This window comes from Crassostrea angulata, chromosome 4 (genome assembly GCF_025612915.1).
Source record: "Crassostrea angulata isolate pt1a10 chromosome 4, ASM2561291v2, whole genome shotgun sequence".
Taxonomy (NCBI): Eukaryota; Metazoa; Mollusca; class Bivalvia; order Ostreida; family Ostreidae; genus Magallana; species Magallana angulata.
Genome location: NC_069114.1, coordinates 36,530,514 through 36,545,149, shown reverse-complemented (window position 1 = coordinate 36,545,149; position 14,636 = coordinate 36,530,514). Strand labels below are relative to the sequence as shown.

The 14,636-nt window shown below is 34.1% G+C and overlaps 1 protein-coding gene across 4 annotated transcripts in view; it reads right to left on the bottom strand.

Annotated features, from left to right (window-relative positions):
- Nucleotides 1–14,636, bottom strand: part of LOC128180050 (disintegrin and metalloproteinase domain-containing protein 12-like) — a 35,799-nt gene that overhangs the window by 10,159 nt on the left and 11,004 nt on the right. For 3 of the 4 annotated variants that reach the window (XM_052847843.1, XM_052847846.1, XM_052847844.1), the window contains exons 5-13: nucleotides 14,499–14,581; nucleotides 11,534–11,643; nucleotides 10,442–10,518; nucleotides 10,041–10,124; nucleotides 9,683–9,754; nucleotides 7,119–7,285; nucleotides 5,370–5,460; nucleotides 4,279–4,415; nucleotides 3,568–3,739 (exon numbers count right to left, since the gene is read on the bottom strand). In XM_052847843.1, coding sequence (XP_052703803.1) covers nucleotides 3,568–3,739; nucleotides 4,279–4,415; nucleotides 5,370–5,460; nucleotides 7,119–7,285; nucleotides 9,683–9,754; nucleotides 10,041–10,124; nucleotides 10,442–10,518; nucleotides 11,534–11,643; nucleotides 14,499–14,581 — 993 coding nt within the window. Of the gene's footprint in view, nucleotides 1–3,567; nucleotides 3,740–4,278; nucleotides 4,416–5,369; nucleotides 5,461–6,130; nucleotides 6,216–7,118; nucleotides 7,286–9,682; nucleotides 9,755–10,040; nucleotides 10,125–10,441; nucleotides 10,519–11,533; nucleotides 11,644–14,498; nucleotides 14,582–14,636 lie in introns of all 4 variants that reach the window. The other variant, XM_052847845.1, reaches the window with a different exon arrangement.

Below are 14,636 nucleotides of genomic sequence, written 5' to 3'. Positions count from 1 at the left end.
GGTAGGTGTGTATTGTACACAGTACACAGGTAGGTATGTACTGTATACAGTTAGGTGTGTATTGTAGACAGTACACAGGTAGGTGTGTACTTTACACAGATAGGTGTGTACTGTATACAGGTAGGTATGTACTGTATACAGGTAGGTGTGTACTGTACACAGGTAGGTGTGTACTGTATACAGGTAGGTATGTACTGTACACAGGTAGTTGTGTACTGTACACAGGTAGGTGTGTACTGTATACAGGTAAGTGTGTACTGTATACAGGTAGGTGTGTATTGTATACAGTACACAGGTAAGGGTGTACTTTACACAGATAGGTGTGTATTGTACACAGTATACAGGTAGGTATGTACTGTATATAGGTAGGTGTGTACTGTATACAGGTAGGTATGTACTTTACACAGGTAGGTATGTACTGTATACAGGTAGGTGTGTACTGTACACAGGTAGGTGTGTACTGTATACAGGTAGGTATGTACTGTATACAGGTAGGTATGTACTGTATACAGGTAGGTATGTACTGTACACAGGTAGGTCTGTACTGTACACAGGTAGGTGTGTACTGTAAACAGGTAGGTATGTACTGTATACAGGTAGGTATGTACTGTATACAGGTAGGTGTGTACTGTAGAGAGGTAGGTGTGTGCTGTATTCAGGTAGGTATGTACTGTACAGGTAGGTGTGTATTGTACACAGTACACAGGTAGGTGTGTACTGTATACAGGTAGGTATTTACTATACACAGGTAGGTGTGTACTGTATACACGTAGGTATGTACTGTATACAGGTAGGTATGTACTATACACAGCAGGCTTAGGGTAATGCTAAATGTAATGGTAATGCATTGCAATGCATTACATGTTTTCAAAGTAATGCTAGTAAATTGTAATGCCACAAAATTAGCATTACAAGTAATGGTAATGCTTACTTTCTAAAATTTAGTGTAATGCTGGCATTACATGGCATTACTTTGCATTACCTTGCTTATTTATGCATGTTCACTTTAAAAAAATGTGATGAATAAACGAATAGCTGAAATTGAATTTGATTAACTTTATTATAAAGAAGACAGAAATAATTCTTGAAATAAAAATGTTTTGGTTGTATTAAAAAAGATTTTTAAAATTTCATTTTTAAATTGTTCATATTACTAGATTTAACAACACAGTTTCATAACATTTTTATGAGTGTTGTTTTTAAGAGTTTTAAATCATTTAAACAATTTACTCCAATTAGTTTGCACTTCAATAAAGCTGTGTCAACAACACACTATGCCCCAAGGATAACCTAAGTATCAAAACAATCTATTGTTATAAGAAGTGCTAAACACCCCAATCCCCTTCCCTATGCCATATCCCAATAGAATAGGGGACAGACATGCACCTTTAAGGGCAAAATGAATGCACTGTCCATCCATGATGAAACTCAAAATCACTTCCAATATTATAACCCGTTTGAAAATAATTATACTCTCTCTCTCTCTCTCTCTCTCTCTCTCTCTCTCTCTCTCTCTCTGTTGTACATGTATATTAAGTACATTAGTTTGGACTGATAGAAAATACAAGATTCATGTATTTCTTCTATTTTTTCACTTAATATATCCCAAGATAAAGTTTGTCAAACAATCTTTCAGTCCCAGCTTCCACTGCACCTGTAGAACGTTTATTTAGTATAGCTGGGAAGATTTTCAAACTAATAGGATGCAGTTAAAAGATGAAACCTTTGAAACTTTGATCATAAAGTTCAACAGCAATCTTTTGTCTTAAAGTGTCCTCAGCATAAAGAAATCCGATTAAAATATATTAAGAAATATAACTAGGCAAAACCCTCTGTCTATAAATTAATTAAGGTCAGACGACACGTTCCTCGAGAATATTTTTTGTATCTCTTCGTAATAAAGAGTTCCATTAAAAAATATTAATTTTATAATTATTTTAAAAATGATCAAAATTTACTTGTGTTTGGTTATGTGTTTATATGGTCGAGTGGTTAGAACCGTGGCCACACACTGCAAGAAGTGTATAGGTTCTAGAGGTCGTGAGTTCAAAGCCGCGTCCCGGCGGATATATAGTTGTAATATAGTGAATTTCCCTGTGCTGTAGATGTATTTATTTTTATATCAGCAAATCAAGTATATTTTCAAGAACTCAAGATTATATAGGAAATTGCATACTCTAGTATTTTGCAGAAATGCCTGGTAAGTTACCCTAATTTTTTGCAAGAAAGCTTGTCAAAGTAGTAGTAAACCATTAACAAATTCCTGGAAAAAGTTATCTAAAATTGAGGAACGTGTCGTCTGACCTTAAGTGTCCAAAATTATAAAGATTTGTGTTATCTGGGGAAATATCTCTATTTAGCTTTTTAATAACCGCAACATTAATCCATAAATTGTTTTCTATTATGCACGAATTTTGTGTCTCTATATCATATCTGATATTGTATCATGCCAAATGTCTATAAATATCTTTTTACTTATGTAATATGTTGTTCATAATGCCACACGATTATTATATATTGAGCAAATAAAGAATGACTCTTGTATACATAGTCATCGAATTTGAACCTGATACTGAACATGAACCTGTAGATATGTTAAAAGAGTGTTTTATATTTGAAACATTTGCAAAAACTCTTTATTAGCTTTACTTTTTTAAAACAAAGTAATGGTAATGGTAATGCATTACTTTACTCATGTAATGGTAATGTAATGCATTACTTCAAGAAAATCAAGTAATGGTAATGGTAATTTAATGCCCAAATTCATGAAGTAATGGTCATGTAAAGCATTACTTTACAATGTAATTCGCCCCAAGCCTGAATTACACAGGTAGGTGTGTACTGTATACAGGTAGGTGAATACTGTATACAGCTAGGTATGTACTGTACACAGGTAGGTGTGTACTGTATACAGGTAGGTATGTACTGTATACAGGTAGGTATGTACTGTATACAGGTAGGTGTGTACTGTACACAGGTAGGTATGTACTGTATACAGGTAGGTATGTACTGTATACAGGTAGGTGTGTATTGTATACAGTACACAGGTAAGGGTGTACTTTACACAGATAGGTGTGTACTGTACACAGGTAGGTATGTACTGTATACAGCTAGGTATGTACTGTACACAGGTAGGTGTGTACTGTACACAGGTAGGTGTGTACTGTATACAGGTAAGTGTGTACTGTATACAGGTAGGTGTGTACTGTATACAGGCAGGTGTGTACTGTACACAGGTAGGTGTGTACTGTACACAGGTAGGTGTGTACTGTATACAGGTAAGTGTGTACTGTATACAGGTAGGTGTGTACTGTACACAGGTAGGTATGTACTGTAGAGAGGTAGGTGTGTACTGTATACAGGTAGGTATGTACTGTACACAGGTAGGTATGTACTGTCTACAGGTAAGTGTGTACTGTATACAGGTAGGTGTGTACTGTATACAGGTAGGTATGTACTGTACACAGGTAGGTGTGTACTGTATACAGGTAGGTGTGTACTGTATACAGGTAGGTATGTACTGTACACAGGTAGGTGTGTACTGTATACAGGTAGGTATGTACTCACCTCTGGCAGCCCACAGTCACACTCCTCCCCTATCTCCACAAACCCGTTCCCACAGACCGGACCATCGTACAACTTCTCTGGCTTGTTTCGTAGACAGTAATCCATCCCTATCTCAAAGTTCTCAGCCAAAGATATCTTTGAACATGTTGACCATTTTGTGGGAGGGGCAATGCTGAAATAATGTCAATTATTCATTTCATTTTTTTTTTTAAATTTTATACAAGTGTATATTTAATATGCTATATATTCTGACCTCACAAATACTTCTTGAATACAAAATGAAACTCTAGTGTTCCCCATCTAATTAAAATCTTTAATTTATGATAAATCAAAGATATTTCCTTTCCATTAAATAAATGTACCAGACAGTGCTTTTCTCAGAATTATTCTACATACAATTATTACAGAAGTAAACAACCCTGATACAGATATTTCAAATTTAAAACATTCTGTGTTAGGTTCTGGAAGTACTGTAGATTCTTTCTTTTTATTCAAGTACTTAATTCTGCGATTCAACAGTTTTGCATGAAATCACGAGAATATAAAATCATAAATGCCATTTTTTTTTTTATCAAAGTTTCATTACAGTTTACATCTGTCCAAAAAATCAAAGTGAAATTTTAAAATCCACGTAATGTTCTTCTTGCTATTTTACCTGGATATTAATTCCTCGCATTTAATTAGGAATGCACAGTATTTGTTATGACTTACCCGCCCTGAGTGGGGGCCATGATACACTTGTCGTCTGGACACTGACAGAAGGAGTAGTTGTCGTGGGCCATCCCCAGGTTGTGTCCCAGCTCGTGCGCCACCGTGGTGGCTACCTGAATCAGCTGGTTCCTGGAATCCTGTCCCAGAGAGAAAAATGGTGAACATCAGATACAGACAACGACAGTGGTACATTATTGCTTACACTGCAGTATTGGTACTTGCTTTAACAGATCATTAAAATGATGGCAAACTTGTACATACAAATTCAAATTATTCATCTTGCATAATATCAAGTATTAAATAGAAATATACATAATGGTCAATCTTATAATATACTTTTAGACACAAACAATGAAGAAAAGAAGTTAAATTTGGCTTGTAGTTTCAGATCTAAGAAAATATTTTCACATCTAAATTGCAAATATCTGTTTATCATCTTTTCAAAACAATGATATCAAAAAACAAAATATGCAGATATATCAAATGCTTTCAATATTTTATGGCAGTAAATCTGTGATTGTTTAACATACTGTAAATGTGTATATGCATGTACTATAATTGATAACAAATAGGCACACAAAAATGCATTCCTAAATCTGAACAGATTTAGCCTTGGCTTGCTGTACAATGTAACATACTCACAGACTTTTGATAACATGCGTCTAATATTAAATACAGTATAATCATGCCTTGAAAATGATGCCAGTAAATGCATTGCCAAGTGCATTGAGCAATAAGCAAATCCACTGCAAAATTCATCAAACATTTCATGCCATTTCTTTTCAATTAGAATATCTTATTAAAGTTCAAAATGTAAAATATCCACCAATCATTCATGCAGATTCATCAGTGTATATATTTGAATCATACATGCATTGATATATCATATAACTTTGCATGATCAAGTAAATGCAAAGTTGATATTAACACAGATTTCTCCAAGTTTTGGGATGAAAATATAAAAAGTGAAGTTATGTCTAATATGACAGGTTTTAATTTTCTAGAACATGCTAGCTGAAATTTAAAATTTTTGGATTGTCGAAGAGGAGATTAGTGTGGATAGTTTTGAATCGTGTAAAACAAATTACTACCGGATCGGACGAAACACCACCAGAGGAACTAAACGTACAGATGGTATTTACATAAGCTTTTCCCAAAACGTTATTGTTAAACTGCTGGCCACTACAACAAAATAATTGGTTGCATTGTTAGTTTACAACACTCAACACCATTTACTACAGACAAGACAACATGGTTTACAAAGACGACCATTTCCTTGGTTAATTTAATACTGTATACAGGGAATTATTTGCCCCCGTTTTATTTTTGCCCCTTTTACCCTCGTTGTCAGTGGGCAAATTTAAGACTGGACAAATTTCAATGTCTTAAATTATATCTCTGTAAACACAACTTTGTCTAGGCGAATTCAAGATGGGGCAAAACCATTTGCAAGAAAAGAAGGGCGAAAATAACGCATGGTGAAAATAACCCTGTTTACAGTATTCGTTATCTCAAAGTTTATCTTAATGTCTCAAAACATTAGAAATTCAAAATCTGATTAGATATAAATGATTTTGCTTGTAAATTTAGTCAGAAGCAAAGCTCTCAAACCTTACTTCTTCAGCTAGTGTATTGTGATATAATAAATATAATATTTGTTTGCAGGTACATTGAACTACATGTACTAATTTAAAATTAAGATTTCAATACAAAAAGGACCATACAATAACAGTAAGGCAACAGATAGATTTCATTTCCTTAAATTGAGTTACTATAATATTTGGGAAATAATGGTCATCTTGTTAAACCTCATTGTCTTGCCATCAACAAATAAAAGTGCCACTCTGATTACCATGGAAACGCCTGCGGAATACTGATGGGTGCAGATAGATGCTTTGATGGCCTTTCCCACCACGCCATCACGAAAGGTCATGCCACTGAAATATACATACATTTACACTGCTAGCAAACAACTGCACTTTGTATATTCACAATTACCAGGACATCTATGATGAAAAACAAACTTGAGGACACGTTAAGTGTCCGTCATTACTAGCTTTGGTTATAGGGGGTTTTTTCTTTTGAAAATGTGATTTTTTGGGGAGGTGCAGGATACCTGATAATCATCTCTCACCTGAGCGAATACCATTACCTATAAGCAGCTACTGGTAAAAGCATTATACATATATTTGAACTTTTAGTGATTTAAGGCCAATGCAGTGAACTGGTTGCTCAAGCCTAATATCAAGACACTCTTTCATTTCAAATAACATGTATGAACTTTATGATTAAAATCAGATCCTTGGATCCGCTTCAAAATATTGCTACTTTGTGTAGTAGAGATCTATGTGAGCTGAGATACCATGATCTGAGGTCTGCTGTAGCTATTGTCAGAATTCAAAAAATCTTTCCTTAACAAAGCAAGTGCCTTAATCACTGAGCTATTGCAGCAGCCCTAAATAGAGCATTATGTACTCTTCTATTTTATAGGCAAAATCCATAATTATCATTTTAGAATGATTTTTCTACACTTTGCAAGACTAACTGTTATGATAATCTAAATTTTAGTTCTTTGGACAAATATACTACATATCTATATTGATAGAGACAATGCCTAATTACAGTGCAAGTAAGTAAAAAGTAAAATTGAAATTTAAAAACCTCAATGTTTGAAGGAAAGGATGAGTCAATAATATGTAGAAAATCTTTAATCTGATTCCTCTGCAAATCATGGGGCCAATTTTTGATGTTTAGAGGATTCATTCTTTCAACTTGTGGCAAAAACATGAAGGTTTTAAACACCTCAAAGAGGAAGTTATTAAGTGAGGTTGGCAACCTACGTGATCAGCTGGGCATTGTCGTTTTCATGCTTGGGGTTAATGCTGTATTTTCTGTAGTTCAGGAATCGCTCCAGTGTGTCGTTGGCCTGGGGCTGTATTTGGAAATTGTCCTGCTCCCAAATCTCAATTCCCACCAAAGCTATGTAGATATTCAGTGGATTGTAAAGCTACAAAATTAAAACAAAACAAATGAAATAAGATTGACCTTATCATGATGACAATGCATGTAACAGATTTGAGTTCAAAGAAAATGAAATTTTAAATAAGAGTTACCAAGTATACCATCATTATTCATGCTATCAAATTGAAAACATACCCATTCAGTATACCGTTTATCTGGGTTTTTTTTTTTTTGTGTGTCACAAAATTTGCAAAAATGGGGAAAATGAGGATCCAAACATTTTTAATTTGCATCAGCCATTTTTTTAACAATTTAAAAATTTTCTTATCATAAATTATCATATAGAATAAAATTTCTGCGTATTCAATAATTTGCAATGTAATAGTGATCGTGAAAAGAGCGAAAAAATAAATCATTTAAAAAATTAAAGGATATACGGTATGTATGACACACCTAGACACTACAGGTGTATTACAGAAATATTGTTGAAGGCCATTTAGCAACATAGAAAATAAAAAAAATAAAATGTACTATATCTATAAAGATAGCAATTTCTTGTTTTTGACTTAAATCGAAAAATGGAAATTTCCAAACTTGTAAGTGTTAAGGAAGGAATACTTGATACATGCATACAGAATTTTGGTTATAATCCAAACATGAGTTATTTTAAAATAAAACCATGAATCTCTGTTTTAGATAAATTAAACAAAAAACAGCACTTTGTTAAAACTATATATAGATAACTTCCTCATTGCAGCTGTTCCTGATACATCATATTACTGGCATTATCTCAGAGAGTATATTTCTTTTTACCTAAGTTTGTCCTCGTATTTGACTATATCTTGAATCATTTGCAAAATCGAACACTAATTTGATTGAAGTGAAAATTGCCTAAATGAAATTTAAAAAAAAATTCATATAAATTTTGAAACATTTATACTTATAAAATATAGCAATGATAATGAGTTCCAGAGCAGGCCATGCCCCATCCTAGTCATCAGCAGCAAGGATGTGTGGTAGGGAACCAGTGTTTGTCATGTGACAGGGCCAATACTGAACCATTAACAGCTATCGATGACACAGGCCAATACCGTTTATCTTAAATTAACTCACTAGTATTTAAAATTACATAAGATGTGTTGTGCATTAAACCGTTTGACTACTAGTCATCTTTACGCATAACAGAGATAATTTACGCAGTGCAATGCTGAAAATCTTATGATTATCATAATTTTAAGTGGTCAACTGTTCACTACTTAATTGTTTTTACATCCTTTTCACTTGATACTGCAAGAGTTCACTATAATTAAGTCACAGACCTGCCAAGATGATATACAAATATGTACAGAAGTTGCATTATTAAAAATTCTTTTTGTGAGGAGAGGTGCAGATCAGAAACCCTTGACTTGGGAAGATGGTTTAGAGCAGGTTGCAACCTGATTCTTACATAAATACAAACATATTTGTTAATTCGTTGCCAAATTCCTTTTGATAGCTTCTATGGACCCCAGGTTTGGGCCCAGTACACATGTATAGTCATATACATGTACTAGTGATTTACCTTGCTGACTTTGTTATATATACTAGTGATTTACCTTGCTAACTATGTTTTATACTAGTGATTTACCTTGCTGACTATGTTATATACTAGTGATTTACCTAGCTGACTATGTTATATACTGGTGATTTACCTTGCTGACTATGTTATATACTGGTGATTTACCTTGCTGACTACGTTATATACTGGTGATTTACCTTGCTGACTACGTTATATACTGGTGATTTACCTTGCTGACTACGTTATATACTGGTGATTTACCTTGCTGACTATGTTATATACTGGTGATTTACCTTGCTGACTACGTTATATACTGGTGATTTACCTTGCTGACTATGTTATATACTGGTGATTTACCTTGCTGACTACGTTATATACTGGTGATTTACCTTGCTGACTACATTATATACTGGTGATTTACCTTGCTGACTACATTATATACTGGTGATTTACCTTGCTGACTATGTTATATACTGGTGATTTACATTGCTGACTATGTTTTATACTGGTGATTTACCTTGCTATATACTGGTGATTTACCTTGCTGACTATGTTATATACTGGTGATTTACCTTTCTGACTATGTTATATACTTGTGATTTACCTTGCTGACTACATTATATACTGGTGATTTACCTTGCTGACTATGTTATATACTGGTGATTTACCTTGCTGACTATGTTTTATACTGGTGATTTACCTTGCTATATACTGGTGATTTACCTTGCTGACTATGTTATATGCTGGTGATTTACCTTGCTGACTATGTTATATACTGGTGATTTACCTTGTTGACTATGTTATATACTTGTGATTTACCTTGCTGACTACATTATATACTGGTGATTTACCTTTCTGACTATGTTATATATAGTAGTGATTTACCTTGCTGACTATGTTCACGATGTCTTTTGATCGCTGTATCACTTGTCTGTCCTGCCTCATGTATCTCTCATACTAAAACACAATGAAACATCTCCAGAAAAAGCTAACAATGAAATAATGAATACAAGTCGCTGCTGCAAAACTGTAGAAATGTTTATTTCATATAGCAGCCATCTTCAGATTGCTGATTTAATTCATAAACTTGAGCAATATTTAGAAATTGTTTAATATGAATAAATTCATAAAAGAAAAAGCCTTTGTTATTAGCAAAATTAAATATAAGGCATAGGTACAGGACACTAATGTCTTATCAAAAAGCAATATTTCCATAATAAAGGAAAAAGAATGTGAAGAATACCATTCTTTGATCATTCACAATGTACATCTCAATAAACCGGGCATTGCTGTTTCCATCATAGGGACCCCGAAGTTCACGACGGACCTACAATGTAATGTGTCACCATGGTTACAACATAATTATCGAGAAAGCAGTTATATGAAACTGAACTAACAGTAAATTTGGTTGCAATATGAAAGTTACGGTATGTTTCAAGCCTTTGATGATTAATGATAGCCTTACATGCAAATGTGAAGTTAATTATGAAACAGTGTTTCATTTGGTTCAGACCGAAGAAAAAAAACCCTAATACATGAATAATATTATTGTTTACTCTGGTAGGCTTGCTACATGTAGCAACCAATTATCATTCTAATATGTTACCTGTTTTTATTTTAATTACTTTTACAGAAATCACCTACCCTATGAAGGAAATCTCTGGTATGTAAATAATTTAATGTTGCATTTGCATGCAAACTGGAATGTACTAATTTTTCATCTGAAAAAGAATAAACAAATGAAAAAAATTTAAACCAATATGCAAATATGGGCAATCTAATTGCAGCTAGATATAATGGGCTGTCTTCAAACTGAAATTTACAAATAGATTAGAATCGAACGGCTGAAATTACACTGCTTGTTTCTTTGGATACATCTATATTGATGCATGCATGCATACTTTATATTGCCCATCAATTACTCCTCTTCAACAACTCTGAAGATTGATTTGGTAATGAGATATGCCACAAAAAATGGCCCCATGAGACTTATAAATGATTTCCAGCAATTCAATTAATTTAAGTATCTGTTATGAGTTTAGTTCCAAAAGAGGTAATCTATTGGATTACTGTTTTTTGTTTTTTTTGCATAAAAAGCCATAAGTACATAACATTACGTGTGGTGTACATGTTTCCTGCTTATCCCATCCAGCATGTTCATTATTAAATATTGTATTAATCACTAAGAAATTTATGAAAAAAAAAACATTTAGCAATGAAAATGTTTACACATAAAAACAAATACTGTGGAATCATTAGAATTCGTGGTGGCTCAATTTTCGTGGTATTCGTGGGTAGCCCTCGCCCACGAATTTACATCCTCAACGAAAATTAGTTATAAAAGATTTAGTTTACCATCTGAAACTAAAAACTGACGCATCCACGAAATTACATCCCAACGAATATGCAAAAAACCCACAATCCACGAAAATTGGCCCCCACGAAATTAAATGATTCCACAGTATGTGGATCTGACCACTATCTCATAATTGCTTGTAAAAATAAAATATATTCAAGATATTTGAGTGAGAAAGAACAAATATCAAACAGCATCTAAACACTGGTTAGTGAACATAAGGTTCTAGACTAATTATCATGGACTGTAAGTCTTATTATGATATAGACCTGCAACCATAAACAGACTTGTGACTATCGTGTTATCTACTTATACTGTCTAAGCCACTATGAGAGTTTGATGGTGTGGGGTCAGTAACCACAGACAGGACAACGACATACCTCGCCGCTGCACCGGATCATCAGGTTCTATGTACAATTTATGATGCCCCGGTCCATGCTCGGGAGAAGGGTCTATATGATAGGAGACGCGCCCATCTGATATCAAACCCCTGTAGGAATCAAAAACATTAGTTGGCATTAGTCTCTCAGAGCAATCAGAATATTGAGCATGCATTTCTGTGTGATAAAGAAAACATTACGTAAGAAAAAGTGTTTTGATTTCATAGGATACACCCTCAGATGCATAAATGTTGTATAAATGTATAAAAGTTGTATCAATTCAGTAATTGTATTTAAGCAATATCTTGATGAAAGGAATGACAGTTGAATTTAAGATACACCAAATGAACCAAACAGCTATAAAACAAACAACATAAAAATCTGTCTTTGAGGATCGATGTATGTTCTAAAGTATTATCCGTACAGAAGATCAGTAGAAGTCTTGGAAATCTTATAATCTTTATCCCTCATAAAAACAAGAATCCTTGAAATACTTGAAATACATTGCTAATTCTTGCAATCCACACAAATTGGTTTTTGTAAGCTAGCTTACCCAAGCTACCACTTACATCTGCCCTTTGTGAGTTATCTCCCTTCAAATCAAAAATTGGCTGCATTATCTCCCTTACCAAAACCTTTTTGAATACTAAGAATCAATTACTTCGCTACTATCAAACTCAAAGAATCAAACACTCAGTGGGGGATTTTCATCCTTCCTGTAGCTATCTGTTTTCAATCATGCCATAAACCAATCCATCTATGCCTCCTAAATGTGACGTTTGGATCTTATCGATGGCTCCCTGATGTCCAAACAACACCATAGAGCTGTGTTTATATATACCCATGGTATGTTTTCATTTACAAGTTGTTTCTGTATCCAGGCTGGCCTGACCCCTCTTTCATCAGTAGGATGAAAACCTCCCTCATCAAACACTGACCAATCTCTTTAACAATCACTTGCAGCCTTTATTTGCTTACACCCCCCTCTCCAAATCGTAAGTGTAAAAAGACTGACAGATCACACATTTCTTCCATCTTCCTAATCATTGTAAACTGGTCAAAGTTTGTTGTGGTATTTATGACTTATGAATCATGGAGGGTGGATACAGTGGCGTCGGAAGCAAATTGAAAGGGGGGGGGCTATCTTGACAAGCAAACAAAAAACCCTAATTCCCAAAATCATGAAATAAATCTCAAAACAAAAATACCTCTCCAAAAAAATAATTCCAAAATCATAAAATTCCTTATCCTTTTTGTTTATTTAGGAACAATTATGTTGGTTCCGAAACCTATGGTCAACAAGTTAAAACCATCAGATCCACATTAAATTTCTAATTACATGTACATGATTTTTTCTAGCAATTAATCATTGTTCCGAAAAAAAAAAATCAAAAATAAAATCTGAGTATTAATTTCCTTTATTTTCATACAGAGTTCTTTTTTTTTCCAGGAAGCTTTAATGATTTAAAAATGGCCATGACAATTCAACTCTTTGAAGTTGTCAGTTTACATAAACTTTTCTGCTGACTGTGAATTTCTGGTTTTATGGTGATTAAGAAAGATCAAATGCAGGGAATTCAATCTGCCTTTCTTCTTTATAATTCAGAATATCGCACGCAACTTCAGATATGCATCAATATATGAAACACCTGTTATATAACAATGTTACACTAGACTTATCAAAAAATAAAAAAATAAAAAAACCAAGACAACCAGGAGAGAGGTTGCAATGAAGTTCAGATACCCTGACAATCTCGCCCTTAAACACACATAATCCTCAAAAAATTATCATTTGATCAATACCCCATCCCAGATCTGTGGTTATCTATCACCTCAAATTCAGTGTGAGAAAATTAATCTGATGCTGAGCTAGCTAGAACTCCTGCAGAGAGATAAGCCTAATCCCTCCACAATCGAGGCCCTAGTAACACCCCCTGTTATCACATTTCTGTTGACATTTTGCAGAGAAAGGAAAGTCATAATTCATATTTTTTCCCCCTACATTAACAGTACAGGTTTCATGTACTGCCAATCCTGGGCTGTAGGCTATAAGGTCAGACAAAATACAATGCAACATAATTTAATTGTTGAAAAAACTGAACTTTTTGGAAATTTCTACAGTGTAATTAATTAATCAAGAAAGTATGGATCACCCCCACACTAATATCATACAGAAAGGCTAAGCATTATTGTATCAAATAACGGCACGAGACGTTTGAAATGTGACTTATATAATGGCAATCAGCAGCATCTATATGTGGGTTCCAGCATTCTTTATTTTTAGAACTTTCCTTGCTTATATCACTTATTAGATTCAGCATCAGAAATACAGGGGAATGCACCATTTCGGTGGTGGCGTTCCAGATTAAGGCTCAACCTGACAAACCAATTATACTAAAGACAGCTCTGCCACAGTAAATTTTCAATTAATGAAGAAAAACGAGTTGGAGGATCAATTCCATGCAATCTGCACTGGGTGATTGCAAATCTCATCAAGACTAGGTGATTAATCAATTCAGGACTATACACCAAAAGGTATCATTTCTAATAGCATCATCTTAAAAGGAGCAGAACTTAATTCTGCAATGGTCAGATCTAATTATGATACAGTCACAGATTAGAGTTTCAGAATAAAATCAATACAATGAAAACAATGTTCATCAACATTCGTATACATGTACTTGTTAAAAAAATTGTTTTATCCCACACTGACAGATTCTCTATATGAACTCATGCTAATTCTGTAGTGATACATATTGTAATGCGTCTTAGTTATAATCTGTTCATTAATCTTTGAGAACCCCTGTGTCCACCATTTCATAAACAAGAGTCACCTGGAGGCATTTGTACCTGGCCAGCAATCACTAATTATGATGACCTCTAACTCCCGATGACTCAGAATATATCAAAACATCAAAGGATGCGGTCTGATTCAGACAACCTTATTAAAAACAGGAGAGCGTACCTTATACCATCACAGGTGCTTAGAGCTACAATGGAATGTTGAAATCCACGGAGGGACCCATGGTAAAAACAATGAGAAGATTGCTGCAAGAAAAAGGAACAAATTGTATCCAAATGCAATACATAATTCACATACCGG